At 49.6% G+C, this 16,317-nt stretch overlaps 1 protein-coding gene across 2 annotated transcripts in view; it reads left to right on the top strand.

Annotated features, from left to right (window-relative positions):
- SOGA1 (suppressor of glucose, autophagy associated 1) overlaps positions 1 to 16,317 on the top strand; it is a 109,677-nt gene that overhangs the window by 35,415 nt on the left and 57,945 nt on the right. For both annotated transcript variants that reach the window (XM_014524924.2, XM_025216072.1), the window contains exon 3: positions 8,208 to 8,366. In XM_014524924.2, coding sequence (XP_014380410.1) covers positions 8,208 to 8,366 — 159 coding nt within the window. The remainder of the gene's footprint in view (positions 1 to 8,207; positions 8,367 to 16,317) is intronic.

The raw sequence follows: 16,317 nt of genomic DNA, 5'->3' as shown, positions 1-16,317 counted from the left end.
GCAGTGGGCAGGCTGCAAACAGCTATGCCAGGCTCCACAGCTCCAGCATCAGCTCCATGCTGGCGGCGACTGTGTGTGCACCTCGGGGTGGGCTGCGCTGCCCCACTGTTCGCTCTGAGGTGCACGCACAGTTGCTGCCAGCATGGACCTGGTGCTGGAGCTATGGAGCCCAGCATAGCTGTTTGCAGCCTCCTGGCTGCAGCCGGCCCTGGCTCTGGGTAGCTGCTGCCAACTGGGAGCCCAGGCTGCTCCCAGCAGCCAGCTGGGACGCTGCAAGCCCTGCTGATAGCAGCCCAGGCTCCATCGCTGGCAGCAGCTACCCAGAGCCGGGGCTGGCCATGGCGTGCTGAGCAAAATGGCCTCGCGTGCCATACTTGGCATGTGTGCTGGGGGTTTCTGACCCCTGCTCTAGGGGAAACTTGAGGGGTGTGGAGCACAAACTCAGCTGATTTCCCCCTCCCTCCCCAGAATTTCTCTTGCTAGAGCACTGAGATCCAGATCCAGCCCTAGCTCTACCTCTGGCACTGGAAGGCTCAGCATGGGAAGTGAAATGGGGGTGGAGGAGACTGTCATGCTGGTGCTGCTGCTTGTTGTTGTTATGGTGGTAGTGGGTGTTGTGTGGGGGGTTATGGCTGGTGCTCTTGGAGAGGATGCAGTCTCAGGTACAGGCAGTGGCACTGCTCCCCTCTCCTTGCTGTTTGTGGAAGCCTCATCCTTGCTAGTTGGAGGAAAGAGTCTCAGTTTGCAGTGGGGACTTACACCTCTCCCTCTACCCCCGGTTCTGCCTCTCTATGAAGGCTTGCCACCACTTGCCTTTCTACCATGCTTCATGGTGTGTTTCATAATGTCTTGTTTTTATACAAATATATACATTTATCTGCGTTCCTATATACATTTGATAATGTATATATGCTGCAAGGTATAAATGTATTAACTATAAATATATCTCTCTTCCTATATAATTTTGATAATGTATGTATGCTGCAAGCTTTAAATATATAGAAATATAATATAAATGTATTTCCCTTCCTATATACATTAAATTCTATAGTGCAATATCCTATCCAATGTAATTATAAAATTGAAAAGAATAAATCAATGAATATAATAATAAAATAAAAGCATCTGGAAGAAAGAAAAAGGTATTCTGGAATCCCTCTTGGTAGGCTGGGCTAGGCTAACAAATAGGACATCCTTCAGATCAGTGCTAGTAGCCTTCATTATCTAGCGCTCCTGAGCTGCTGAAAGATGCTTTTTTTTTTTTTTTTTTTTTTTTTTTTTTTTTTTTTAAGGGGAAAAAAAAGCTTTATAGTCTGCTCAGTAACCGTCAGACCCCAAGGCAGAAAGGCCATTTCAAATAATGCTGCCTTTTGTGCTGTTTTTCCATCCCTCTCCCAGAGCAGTGGGATTGGAAGGCACTTCAGGGAAGGATCACAGTCACTGGCTAGCTACACAGTCAATAATGAGAGCAGTCCTTTCCTCCCCTCTTCCCCCTCCCTCTCCTTACTTTCTGTTTCTCTGCAGGCAAGCCCCGTTTTTGCTTCCAAAATCAAAATGTTTTGAAACTTTCAAAACTTTTTTACTTTCCTCGTTTCATTTTGAGGCTGTTTTGAAGCCCTTTGTTTCATTTCGATGTTGCTGTTTTGAGCTCAAAATGAGTTGAAACAGTGTCGAAATGAAACGGTCAGCGAAATTTCGCACGGCCCTACTAGCCACGTACATACATAGGGAAGAGGTGCGAGAGTGGACCAGGAGCTATTCCCCAGTTTCCCCTGCCCAACTGTGTTGAGGCAGCCAGGCCTTGAGCCCTGGACTCTGCTTTACCTGCAGTGCGAGGCATTCTTCAGGGGTTTGGGAAGTTTCTGCTCCAATTGAGGCTCCCTGGACTCTTAACTAGAGGGCTGCCTATGCTGCTGAATGCCATGAGTTGGCTTAACAGCTAGGCAAAAACAGGCCCTGCCTTGGTATCTGGCTTCAGGGCTGTGTGATGCCATGCACAACCAGTGGTGTGCATGAAAGCAGACCTTGGATCAGTGAGGAAGGGGCCCTGGCCCCTTCTGCTGCTGGAAAGGAAGCTGGATGCAAAGCAGCCACTACTGCTGCTGTCAGCGGTGGTGCGTTCATGTTTTGAAAGCTAAAGCTGAGGCTACTTTTTATCTACTCCTGGTAAGGTGTGAAAGAGAGACCCTTCCAGCCCCCAAAGGGGCCAGTGTGGCCCAGGAAGCTTTGGGTTAGAAACAGGCCCTGTGGTGGGGAGTGTTTTCTCTGACTGTGCAGCAGGTAGGAAAATGGTTGTTTTGAACAGGGGGAAGAAGAGAAATTCTCTTTTAGCCCAGGCAATGTACAAGGGAATCTGCCTTTCGGGGTGGGGCAACAGCATTTGGTAAGGGGTGGGTTACCTGTGGTCTCTGTGGTGTGAGGAAGAGGAGCAGCTGGGGATTCCATCCTCCCTGGCCAGCAGTGTGGGTAGCAGAGCCAGGGTATGGGGTCTTTGCTCACTGGCTGTGTAGTTTTGAATTGACCAATCTGCTCAGCTTGTCTCATGTTGCATGCAAATCCTCCTTGGGACTTAATAGGAGGGGAGACTCCTGCAGGAATCTGCTTGCCAGGCTGGAGTTCAGCAGCTGAAGGGACTGGCAAGGGCAACTCCTCCCATTAGCTGGCTGTGGATTAGGGCTAGTTGCTGGTTATCCCAGGCAGCTGGGAAGGGAGACTAACTGGTGCTCATATTGCTTTAGGGGTGGCACTTTAGCATCCTGCATCTGGACAGTTGAGTTGTCCTGTGCAGTCTGAGGCACAATCTCAGCTTCCAGGAGCTCTTGTGAAGTTCCTTTACCTAAAGGGATAGGAATTTGATAAGGTCACAGGAACATACTGGAATAACACAAATGTCATGGGAGGGAGATGAGGGCATCAGAGGGAGAGGGGGAAGGGCATGGAAGAAGGAGCAATGGGGAGTGTCTGAAGGGGCTGACGAGGCAGGCCTGGGGCAAAGAGGCAGGCTCAGGCAGCTGAGCTGGCTGTGAAGCTATGTCCTGCTGCAGACCTGTAGGCTGAGCTCGTCTGGGGGGAATTTCCTGAGGAAAAATCGTCCTCTGAGGGTAAGGAAGGATAATGGGATTTAGGCTTCCTGATAGCAGAAGAGTCAGACTCAAGGCAGTACTTGGAAAATGCCAGCTCTTGGCTTTCATTCTTTTTGACTATGGAAAAATAGTAGAGTAGTTCTTCTGTTGCAGAGAACTCAAAAAGACCACAACAGGGCAGAATGTTTCTGGCACTGTGGATATTTGAAATCTCTGTGTTTACCTTGTGAATCTTGTGTAGATGTTTGCACACCTAATGGCGCCAATATTGTGTGGTACCCATAGCGTCCTTATAAGGCTCTCGCATCACCCTGGTTGAGAATCACTGCCTTAGAGCAACAGCTGAGGGGTACTGGGATTCTGTTGGCAATCCAGCACCTGTGTTTCCTTCTGTGCCAGCAGACTTAAGCTCTTGTTTCTATCTGGCATCAATCACTGCAAGCTTATTTACAAAGCTGGGGATGGGCGGAGGTGATTTGATTATTGTGGGGCTTTACCTGCTCTCATTCCTTAGTCAGCTGCTTGTCCCTGATCAGTATCCAGCAATGGCTTTACAAACAGCAGACCAGCACAATAGTTGAGTGTTTCTGCCAAAGGGATAAGTAGTGAGAGAGGCATGGGTACTTGGGGTGTTCAGTATAAAGTCCACCAAACTGAATTAAGCAAATCACAGCCCTTTTGAGGCTGTGAGAACCTGGTTAGTAACAAATCTTCAGTGAACTGTGTCCTGCCTCTTCCTTCTGCTTCTGACTGCAGTTCTTGCAAACGAACACAGCCTTACAATGTCATAGTAAAGCCAAGCAGTGTTAGAGCCAGAAGCCATTGGGTGGTGTCTCAGGCCTCCCATATTGGCCTTCACGTACTGAAGCAAAAGCCATTTTGCCAGGGTTTGTGCATGGGGCCCTGCATGCCCATTGTTTCTCCCCCACCACCATCTTCCCCTTCCAGGTGCTGAGAGTGACAGCTTGCTCTTGTTCTAGCATGCTAGGTGCTTCCGTTTAGATTTCAGGCCAGTGAAATTGTTTGTTCCTTTCACCTCCTTGGGCCCGTTCTGATTGTTTGCCATTCTGCCCTTGGTCCCCTGCTTCAGTGCCTACACAACTCCCCTGCTTTCCTTCCCAAGGTCAGCCAGCACAGAGATCAAAAGTGCAGGGGAAGATGGGACTTGCAAGGTCCCTGCTCTTTTCTCCCTGAATTGGCTTCTGGAGTTTAGTGTGAAATGATCGAGAGGACAGGAGCTATGTCAGGTCATTCTAAGAAGCCAAGTCAGGCATCACAGTACGTCACTTCCCAGAGGTGTAACTGGGTGCTTGAGTGCCCTGGGCAGCAGCAATGTATGGGGCGCTGTCAGGGGCTGTGCTGTTGGAAGTGCAGTGGTAGCCAGGTTGACAGCTCAGCTGTTGCTATTTTTGCACCCCCTGCAATTTTGGTGCTCCAGTCCCTCACCTGCCTGGTCTTGCCCCCAGTAGGACAAAGAAAAGACTTGCTGTCCTGATGCTGCTCCTGGTCCCTGTGCTCAGGCCGCTGCAATCTGTCCTGCACAGAGAGGCCCCTGCTGATTTAGTTTGCTCAAGCACAGGCATGGTGGCCTCTTTGAAGGAGAGGCTGGCTTGGTCTGTGGCCATGACATACTTTTCCATCCTTGCTCTGGAGGCTGAGGAGAGCTGGAGCACGAGCCAAGTCAGGGCCCTTACACAAAGGAGCACTTGAGTTGCCAAGTGCCCCAGGCACCAGAAAGCGGCTGATCCTGGAAAAGAAACATGCCGCAATTGAATGATGACGGGCTCCTCCCTAGCATCTGGTGCTAACTGGCCTGTAATTAAGAGGCACAATCTGAGCCTATGTTTAAAAACAAGGCTCTCGCTGCCCACACCTCTGGACAAACCCCAAGAGGCTGCTAGACCAGAGTGATAGCAGGTAGCAGAGCCCTGCTCTATTTATACCAATATCTGTCCTTACTTGTTGTTCTCCTGTTCTTAACCTCTCTGTCTGTCTACACTGCTTTTCCAGTTCACCTTGATCCTGGCTTGCAGACCCCAGCTGTATTCTAGGCTGGGCACCTCCAAGCATTCTTGTACAGCGCTGCCCAGTCTGGATTTAGCTGCAGCCAGTCACATCCACCTTCATGCTTCCCTCTTATTTGGCTTTGGTGCTGGATTGCTAGCCATGGAGACAGCCTGAAATCATTTTTGTCTGCACCATGCATCCTGGCCCTCACTTTCAGTAAAGGGTTAGGAAATGATGCTGAAGCCCTGGGATTTCAGCCCTAGGATTTGATCTCATTGCACTGTTTTGCTTAGCTCTCAGAAGCCACTGCTTTAGGGAGCTGCAGTAGAAACTGTGGGCAAGCCAGGAAAAGGACAGTGCAACTCTGCATTGTCCTGTGTCTGTATGTGACAGACAGGCACCTACTAATACTTGTATCCTGCAGCTTGGGTTAACTTTGTGGTGGGGTCCAAGTGTGGAGCAAAAGTGTCAGATGCAGGATGCATAGAATGCCTATGCTTTGCCCTTCACTGTGAGCTTTCTGCCAGAGAGATGAATGGTGGGGCAGGGCACACGGTTCTACCACTGGCTCAGTCACAGGTGCAGGATGTGGATATGATTACTCCAATACATTTCTCACTCTGGATTACCCCTACATACTCCTCTTTCTAGTTTCCAGCAGCTGCCAATTGGCCCTGGTCCCATGCACATGAATTAAGTGCTATCTTCAGTAAAATGGGAAATCACTGTAGCTCCCTCCTGCTTCCCATATGCTGTTCCTCAAAGAGACCCCAGCCAGGCTTCTAGGCACACAGCAGCTATGCCCCTATGCAAAGGGCTCTGTCTGCTTTGCAGTGATCCCTTCCACAGCTCAGTTGTCAGTTTTCAGAGTCCAGCATGCACTGGGGAATTTGCACAGAGCTGAAGAAGATTAAATTGAAAGCTTCCTCTTCTGCAGCCCCTCGTGGTGTGGTAGCCAGTAGTGCATTTTTTCCATAATCTGATGCAGCAGACCTCTGCCCTGGTCTCGGGCCTACTTTAACACCCTTCCCTGCTGCCAGGCTTTGCAGCTGTTGTGTTTCAGGTTTCTATGTTGGCTTGCCTTGGCATGGAGATCTGCCCATTTGTTCCTTCTCTGCATGCTAGCCTGAGGCTGCCAGCTGTTTCAGATGCAAGCACTGGCTGTGGGTGGTGTCTGAGCCCACTCAGCCATTTGATTCAGTCTGCAGATGTGGGGCTTTGGCAGCATTCAGCAGCAAAGGGCTTTGGCAGCAGTCTCTCTCCCCATACCACTTTGGGTCCTACCCACCCTCCCAGGCACCTCTGACCCGAGCTGTGTTACTCTAGCCTAGAGCCTAAAAAGTTTGTTTAATGACTGGTCTAGTGGTTAGGGAAGTCCCTAAGGAAAGGGAGACACAGGTCTTGGGACCTTCCCCCATCACTGGGAAGAGATTTGACCTCACAACTCCTAATGTCTAGGAAGGTGCCCTCTCCAGCCTTCCTCTTGAAGTTGAGCCACTGCACCTGATGGATAAAGAACAATGAAGTTGCTGTTCCACTGGGAGCAAGGACACAGATTCTTTCCTGGTCCCACATGTTCCTTTTTGGCTTCCCAGGTGGCTAGCTTCAAAAGGGATGTTGGAAGAGGGACTGACCCATTTTCTGGTGGTTTGAGTACTGAGCTAGGAAATTGGAGAGATTCAGCTTCAAACCCCATCTGGCTTGGGGTGGTGCTAGATTAGAACCTGAACCTCCTGCTTTTTGACTAAGTTCCCTAGCCAGTAGGCTACTGGGGCCAAAACCTGGGAGATCCTCCTCCCTCTGTCTATCATCTGCGAATCAGGAGCTTTTGTTGGGTAGAATTTTGTGATTTGTGTGTTCATGTACATTGCTCTGTGCTTGCCCGGCCAGTGAGCAGCCTATTGCACGTGCTCAGTAGCAATGTGGATGTTTATGCATCCATACTGCGTAGGATCTCAAACTGTGCATAAGTGTCAAAAATGGCCACTGAACATGGCTGGAAAGCTGCCACTTGGGTGAATAAAGTGAAATAGAATTCTGCCTTTTGTGTTCCTACAAGTCGTACTCCTTGCTGCTTGTAAAAACCTGCCTACAAGAGTGGCAATAAGTGTCTCTTGCATGTGACAGTTGTTCCTTCCACTGTGGAGCCGGTGTTTAAGGTGATTGTGGTTAGATGCACAGTCCCATAATAGCTCACACTTCCTGGTATCTGCCACCACTATGCTCTGATCCTTTCATCCACTAAAGCAAAATATATCATGCTGTTGGAAACTGTGCTCTGCAAACCTTTTGCTGCCACAGGACACTGTTTCCAACCCAGACCATGCTGTGGGCTGTAAATCTTTGCCTTCCAGTTGCCCAAGCTGCCTGCACTTACCCTTGTTGGGAATGGGGATCTGTACTGTCAATGGAGACGGGCAAATTCTGTAGTAAAGGTAAGTTCAGGCACAAAAAAACCAGCAAGAAGTGACGGCTGCAAAGGAAGGTGCTAGGAAGGGGATGGGTGTTGCAACACAGCTGTCTGCCTCTGATCCTCTGTGCCACTCTGGGCTGGATTGGAACTTTATGAGTTAGACTGGACCATCACAATCTGGATCGAGAGTCTTCGCAGGCCAAATCCAACCTATAAATTGCCAGTCCTTGCTGTTAAGGATCTCAGGCTCTTGGAAGACACTCAGGGGCTCCATTCAGACTGATGAGAGGGAAAGGCCACAAACACCCACAAAGTGCAGGGAGTTGTGGGAAGAAAGGATCTGACACTACTTTAGCTGCCTGTCTAGTTACTGCTGCAAATCTGGTCCTGTGGGCCCTGTATTAACTGAGGGTATTACTCGTATGCTGTGCTTCATTAAAAACTTCTTTGCCCCATGTGTGAGTTTAGGGAACTGTGTCCTGCCCCATGAGGAAATGTTAGGGCCCCAGTAACTGGCAGAGCCTTGTAACTGGTGAACCCCCCTGGGCAGGATCAGTATTGTGGGTGGGGGAAGGGATGTCACACCTTTTATGATAGTGTCTTACTGATCCTTTTAGTGTTCCAAATGCTACTATACCAAAAGTGGTACCTCCCTCCCTAATTTCCTGGGTGTCAGCCCACTAGTGACTCTGCTTTCTTTGCAGGTAGCCAAGGACATCTCTGTGCGACTCCACAATGAGCTGGAGGCAGTAGAGAAGAAGAGGATCAAGCTGGAGGAGGAGAATGAGGATCTCCGCCAGAAGCTCATTGAAACAGAGCTGTCCAAGCAGGTGCTGCAGAATGAGATGGACAAACTGCGTGAGGTGAGCAGGTTGGGCTGCATGGAGAAATAGGGCTGCCAACCCTCCAGGATTGCCCTGGAGTCTCCAGGAATTGGATATAAATCTCTAGGAGACTATTGAGAGTCACCCAGCAGATAAATGATAGGGCATTTATTAAAATAAATATTAAATGTTGAATCTGATTTATACAGTAGACCAGCGAGTTTTTAAAATGTAATAGTAATGCGAATTTGCCTTTCTGATGTAAACTCTACACACCATAATTAATGTCATTATGTTATGTGATGAAACATCTCAGACTGGATTCAAACAAAGTTGGCAACCCTATGGAGAGAGCATGTGGTGATCTGGGGAGAGTGGACAGAGTATGCAATCTTTAGTAGTGGTGGGGGAAATAGACTGTGTGGTAGCAGCAGGATGTGTCCCCTTGGGTGTGAAGGGATGGAACATGTAGACAAACTATGCTTGTTATCCAGGGCAGGGTAGGGGGGAAAGGACGTTTTTCCTTTGGTGGTGGTGGAGGAAATGGGCTTTGAGGGAACAGGCATGTGTCTCCTGGGTGGGGCAGAGGAGGAGGCATTTATTCCTGTGGGGTTGGGCAACCGAAGGGGAGCATGTGGTATCTAGGAAAGTGGTGAGTAGATGGGTATCCCTGAGGGGATGGGCTGTGTTCAGGGAGTATGTATACAGTCTCTTGGAGGTGGAATGTGTGTGTTCCTGCAGTATAGGCTAGTGCAGCCCAGCTGTCGGTATTCTGTGGGAAATATTAGTAGTACTATGCTTGTAAAAGGCTTCTTGTATCTGCAGTGTGGGAACTTCCCGAGCTCTCTGCTCTCTTCATACAAATGGGAGCAGCCCTGCTGATACAATATCTGTAATAGTGCCTCCAGTTTACTAACAGTGAGCAGTGCACCTCCTTTCTCTGTGTCCCTCAATGGACAATGGACTCAATCCTACTTGTGAGCTCTCCCCATTCCGTCCCATCCTGACTGACCTGTTGGTTTAATGAAGCACTAAAGGCAGTGGAGGACACCAGGGATTGACAAGGATTTTCACCGATTCGACAGTGAGGCTATGTTAATTAGATACTAAATAAATGCACTTGTGCCCTCCTGTGAAGCTGGGGGAAGTGAAGCCTGCTGGGAGGTCCCAGGCACTTCCCAGGCTTTACTTTGCTGGCAGACTGGGTTGTGATACTTCCTCAATGTAGAAATGGTGTGCCCAGGAGAGGATAAAATGGCTGTCATGCAATCCTAGAAATCTAAGGCGATTTTTTTTTTTTCCAGGGGGAAACTCTAGGGTCCCTCATGCTTCAGGCTAGAATGACTGCTGCAGATGGAATCTCCAAGTGCAAATGGTGTGCGTGGTGTGTGATGAATAGTGTGCATATGCCATGGAGTAATGTATGTTGTCCTGGGTCCAGGCCGTAACCCTGGCCCTGCTCTGTGCTGCCTCAGCACTCTCTTTGTGAAGCAGACTGTTCAATGTAATATGGCAGAGCTGGTTGGCTTTGAGAATGTCTGGCTCAAATGAGCATGTTGGGCTCTTTCACTGAGCCCTGGGAGAAACGGAAGCATTATTCACTCTCAGCACATTGTATATTGAACATTCACACTGGCTAGCTTGCTCTATGGGTCCATGCAAGGCATTGCAGCAGGCATCTGCAGTACAGCAGTCTGTGAGAAGGTGGGAGTACTTGTGGGCAGTACTACATTTGTACATGTCCCAGCAGTTGTGCTAGGACTGTGTGCTCACTGCACCTCCTTGCATGGGCAGGGCTTACCAGCACTTGCATGTCCTGTGTCACTAGACCTGTGCTCTGGGCTGGTGGTGTGCTGTGACCAAGGGTAGGTGGTGCTGCCAGTGAGCAGCAGAACAGGAATGTTCTCTACCCCTTTCCATGCAGTGGGCTGTCTGGAGAACCAGAGGCTCCTGCTGCAGTGCTGTCTACCTCTGCTGGCTGCAGGTCAGAGGCAAGAATTTCATGGTTCAGTGCATTTGGGTGGTGACAGTTTGGGAACTGTCAGCTGCTTGCTCCCTCTGGCTCTGCTGAATGCAGGTGGGAATGGCCCAAGTCCCTCATTTCTCTCATGGCAGAATATCATTTTTCCTCCTTTCCTCCTGATGTGACATCTTCCTTGCTCAGGAGGAGCATGGGCACCTAGCCATACATCCCTCCCCAGGGCCTTCCCCAACAGCTGCCAATAGTCAGGGCAGTCCCTTTCAGTTGATCTGCAAACCCACCCTAACACCACCCCCCCATCTTTGCTGCTGCCAATCACCTGCCAGTACATGGCGTTTTTCTTGGATAACTAAACTGGGTTTGAGAAGGGAAATTAGTTGCAGACCCCACCCAGCTGTACGCTTTGGAGGCAGGGAAATAGAGCCAAGCTGGCTTAGCTGCTGTGATCAAATGCACAAGGTGAACTGGCTGTTATCAAGGCATGAGGGTCTTTGACTGGGCTGAATCTAGCTCAATATGTGTGTGATCCTCTGGAACTCCTAGGTAAGGAGCCCTGCTCTTACCGGGGAGATTTGGGAAGCTAAGCACAGCCCCACTGCTGTGGAGAGTACCAGGTTCCTGCTGGCAGTATGGGGCCTGCTTGGGGTTGTGCATGAGGGGCACTGGAGCTTACAGGGCTCTGTATGATAATCACAAAGGGACAGGAGACATGCTGGGAGAGAAGTGCAGAGCTGAAACAGCCTGTTATAATCCCAGACATCCTTGTTAGGGGAAGAGGGGAAGTAAGCCAGTGCTGTTGAGGGGAAGCAGTAGCTCGGGTCTGAGGGGTCCCACTCACCAGAGAATGCCCCTGTCCTTGTTCACCCCCAGAGTTGGGTGTGCTGTGCTGACAGCAGCCTGGAGTGGGAAATTTCAGTCAGGTGGTGACTGAACCTACCAGCTGCCTGCCCCTTTGTCTCTGCTCAGCACAGGTGGGAGTGGCACAGGCTGCCCAATCTGATTGAGCCTTTTCCCTCTTCCTGGCTGTCTTTGTGTCTCACAGCTGCAAGTGTGCCCCAGAATCAGCAAAAGGGCTGTGCTTTGCCTCCTCATGCTCAGAAGGGTGGGGTAGGAAGGTTGTTGCTATTCACCAGCATCCTGGCATAGCTGTGTCGGCTTGCTCCAGCACAAGTCATCTGATTCATGCCCAAAGCCCCTTTCTTTACCCAAGCTGCTGAGGCAGGACAGGTATTGAGAACAGGCTCCATTTGCACTCTGTTCTTTCTTCAATCTAGAACCAAACCTGCTTTTGGGATTCCCTCATTTAGTGCCTTTGGGGTTCCTGTGCTAGTGTGCTTGAGTCAGAGAAGTCTGCAAATGTGCCCGTCAATTTTCCCCTTCGACAGGGAAGTAATGGTGTAGCAGGAAACAGACTGAGGCCAGCTGGAGGAGTGACAGTGTAGCAGCATTAGCACAACAGGCAACTCTGTAGGTCCTCAGGGATGTGTGCATGGTTATCAGTATCTGTGAGGCTGCACAGAGACCATGGCCTGCATGAGATGGAGCAACTGCCCTGCTTTCTCCATCCCTTCATGGCCTTGCTTGGTGAGCTTTGTGCTCTACAGCCATAACAGAGCAGTTCAGTGCAGGAAGCAAAAGATACTCCTGTATTCAGTTGTAGCTGTGGGGAGATGTGCAGGTCAGCAGACTGGATTTACTCTTGTTGGAACTGGGCCAGGGCACTGAGGTTATGGTTCTGACTTGTAGCCAGTGCCCTGGGACTTTCTCAAGCATAAGGGTTCAATACCTTAGTCTTAATGATTCTTCAGGGGACAGCCCTTCTGGCAACACAGTGCTCCCAGCACCTCACTGAGGTACTGTTTCTGTATTTACTCATGGGAGAGTAACTTCTGCCAGTGTACCAAGGCCACTCCATGCAGACCCTGGGTTTCCTGGGAGGTGTGCTCCCTTCCATTGTAGGGAGTCTGACCAGACAGCCAGGCACCTGTTGTGTTGCAAAGTAACCTGCCACTGTAGTTGGCAGGTGATGTGATGTTTTCCCTCCCCAGGAGTTCTGCTGCCTTTCCCTGTCTGAAAGGGCTTAGACTCTGTTCTTGCAGACTGAGGGGAGAGGGAGGAGTTGCTGTATAAAAGTTAAACACATACCTGCAAACCCTGTTAGATTGCCATTTTTCCAGTTGCTCTTCATGCCTGGCTAGAGCTGATTTCAGAGCACTGCCTGGGAGCTGCCCCAGAGCATAGATTCTTTCCCTCCATAAACTCATTTGGTTCTACCGAGATGGTTTATAGGCAGTCTGTGTTGTCGGATCACTGAGCAGATGCATCCAATGAGCATGGAGTTGGTTTGTGTTCATTTGGAGCATGTGATCTAAATAGCAAATGAAATCACCAGTTGCAGAACTGAAAAAAATTCTGTGGATGCCAGAAGAATTGAATGCCAGAGGATGTAGGTGCTTCATTCATATTATAAGGAAGCCCACGAGTTACTGGAGTCTCACTGTGACAAGGGTTTTTTAAGCTGTATGTCTCCTTGCTACAGATGGCCTCTGTGCCAGAGGATTGGTAGGTTGCCAATATAACATCCATCTTCCAAAAAAGGCTCCAGAGGTTATCCTTGGAACCGTAGATCCATGTGTTTCACTTCCATCCCTGGCAAGTTGGTAGCATCTATAATGAAGACTAAAATCAGCAGTCACATGGGCAGATATGATCGGCTGGGGAATAATTAACATGATTTTTATAAAGGGAAATCCTGCCTCCAGAAATCTGCTGGAGTTCTTTGAGGGTATTAATAAGCATGTGAACAAGGGGCATCCAGCTGACAAAGTTTTTGAAAACCCAGATATTAAAGTTTCTCACCAAGGGCTTTTTAGGAGGGAAGTTTGTTTCATAGATTGAGAGCTGGGTAAGAGACAGGAAGCAAAGGGTAGAGCTAAATGGTCACTGTTCAGGATGGAGAGAGGTCAAAAGTGGGGTTTCTCAGAGATCTGGGCTGGGCACCATTTTGTTTAACGTTATCATGAATGACCTAGAAATAGGAATGTGCAGTGAAATCTCAAAGTTTGGAGATGATGTTGGATAGTTGGATCCCAAGCTGATGGAGAAGAGCTGCAGAAAGAGCTCACTAAGCTGAGTGGGCAAAAAATGCCAGATGAGTTGTGTCAAGAACTGCAAGGTAACGTACTTGTAGCTGAGGTTATTTTTCCCCATGTGAATGATGCTGGCTGCTGAACTAGCTGTTACAACTCGGGAAAGAGACCTTGGAGTCACAGTAGATAGTTCTCTAAAAATGCCAGGTCTGTGCACAGCAGTGACCAAAAAAGCTAATAAAATGTTGGGTTTCATTAAGAGAATTGAAATCAAGACACAAAACATCATCCCATTATACAAATCTATTAGGGCTGTGTGAAGCTTTGGTCCCCGATTCGATTCGGTGGAGATTCAGCCTGATTCAGTGGCTGAATCCAAATCGAATCAGAGGGCCCTTTAATCTCTCCAAATTGAATCAGAACCCTCTGAATCGATTGGCAGAGATTCTGAAAGATTCGGCGATTCAGACATAGACACCGCTTTAAATGTTTTTTCTACATACTGCTAGGTAGCAGGCAGCTCATGAATACTGTGATGCTGGGATGGATGGAGTGGTCCACAGAAGCGCAGGCGGGCTCCCCAGCATGCTTGGCAGCAGACTTGGAAGTGGACCAGAAACACTTCCGGTCCAGCTGAGAAGCGTGCTGGGAGGCCCCCCTGGCTCAGCAACTGGTCCCCCTTGTGGCCGATTGCTGAGCAGGGGGGGGGAAATGGGGGGCTTGGCAGGGCCCCCCACGTGCTCCCCGGCAGACCCAGAGGTGGACTGGAAGTACTTCCGCTCCACTTCCGGGTTCACCGCTGAGCATCTCGGGGGAGGCCCCCCCACGGTCCTGTGGGATGCTTCATCCGCCCCAGCATTGCAATGTTCACAAGCAGCGCTGGTTCCTTAAGGTACGTAGATACAGCTTTAAATTTTTTTTCTATGTCAGAATCACCAATTCTCCAAATCAGCATCGAATTTTCAGATTTGGCTGAATCGAATCAGGCATAGTGATCTGAATCAACGAATCGAATCACTGTCCCTGATTCGGGCTGAATCTGAATTGAATAGGGCTCGCTTCACACACCCCTAAAATCTATGGTGAACCTGCATCTTGACTACTGTGTGCAGCAAAATGCCCTGCTTATATAGGCAATCCTGAATCTAAAATGGCTGCTGCAATAAGGCACCTGCTGGCTGCTTGGCTCAAGGCCCTTAAAGTGGCAGGCACAAAGAGTGCCCTGCCACACACAGACACATGCATGGGGAATTTTCTAGTGTACCTGTTTTCAGGAGGAGCATTGGAGTAGTCTGGGTCAGGAAGGGCTGCACCTTGAACCAGGTCCTACCTGCTTTAGGCTGATCAGAGCCTCAATGCAGCAGCAGTGCATGTGGGACAGTTTTACCTGGCTGCTGTCATGGTGGCAGTACTTGTCATAGCACCAGTGAGAAAGTTTTGCAACACCCAGTTGAAAACTACTAAAATAGAAAAAAGTAATAATATTAAATGCTAGGGAGGGTAATGAACAGAGGAGGAGAGGTTGCTAGAGATATACCTGGTTCATTGCTCTCCCTCTATAGCAGGGGTTGGCAATCCCCAGCATGTGTGCCAATGTGGCACATGAAGGAATTTTGAATGGCACATGCACCCTGGGTCAGAGGGTGGGGAAGGGGCTGGGGCTGTACTGCCACAAAAAGGATTGGGTCCCTTGTGGCTCCCCATCTGCCATGAGGGGTGCATGCACCCATTACCAGGAATGAGCTGGGATGGGGATCCATAGACCCTGATGTAGCTGCTTGCAGCCTCCTGGCTTCCTGCCACAGCTGGCCCAGGCTCTGGGCAGGCCCCTGCCACCCATCACTGAGCCAAGTTTGCTTGCAGCAGGTGGCAGGGAGGCTGCAAGCAGCTGCACTGGGGTCTTCAGAGTCCTGGCTTGGCTCTTTGCTGGTGGCAGGCGCACATGTGCCTTGGGCTGTATGGCAGGGAAGGGGCCAGCACTGTGCTGCCACAACAAAAATTGGAACCCTTCTGGCTCCCCTGCCATCCGCCTCTGACATGCCAGTATCTTGCAAGTCAAGGTTGTTCGTGTTTTTGGTACTGCCCAAAAATGTTGACCTCCACTCTAAAGCATGCACTCCTGTAAGTATGGGTCAAAACATTCTTGTGTTATGTTCTTCTAGTATCTCTGTGTGGTGACAACCCACTGAGTGACTGGCAGTGCACAAAAACATACCTGCAAGCTAAGATGTGGAGCCTGTTGAACCAGCGCCACCCGCAATTCAGAGAGAGCCCTGGACACACAGCATTTCCTTTCTGCAGGGTCTGAGTATATTCAGCATTCAGGCTGAAGAGAAGAAGGGCTGTTCTGGAAGTTGATGAGTAGGCAGCTCATACCCAAGAAGGATAGTGCTTGAGCTCAGAGAGCTGTCTGATGTTTGGGTAAACAGCTGAATGGAGAAAGCCCTTCCTGCAGAGGCTAACCCCTCCCATCTGGCCCTGGGAGGCTCTGGCTGCCTTGCTTTCCGTCATCACAAGCTCAGTTCAAAGACCCTGCACTCATTCCAGAACTTGGCTGAGTTGAGGGTGACCAGTGCGATAAGTAGCCTTCCAAGTTCAGGACTCTCCCTCCATCTGGCAGAGCGGAATATACATTTCCCAGCATTGTGATCGGAGTCTTTCACTCTGCATGGAGTATGGCCTCGGGCCTAATACGGGAACCTGAAGTAGAATAGATTGGAGCTGGTGAGCTAGAGAAAGAGGCTTCATGGTCTTTCTCTAGTCTTTGGAGCCATTTCCTCTTCCCTTTTCTCCAGATTTGGATTTAGAGTTAGTAGTGACTCTAAAAGTGTTCCCCCATTTGCCCAGGGTGTGCTGCGTTCTCTAACTGACCCTGTTTAGTATTGTGGCTGAGTGCCTGGGGTCTGGTCAGTTCCTTCTC

Source organism: Alligator sinensis, unplaced genomic scaffold, assembly GCF_000455745.1.
Source record: "Alligator sinensis unplaced genomic scaffold, ASM45574v1 scaffold398_1, whole genome shotgun sequence".
Lineage (NCBI taxonomy): Eukaryota > Metazoa > Chordata > Crocodylia > Alligatoridae > Alligator > Alligator sinensis.
This window is presented reverse-complemented; position numbering and strand designations above follow the sequence as displayed.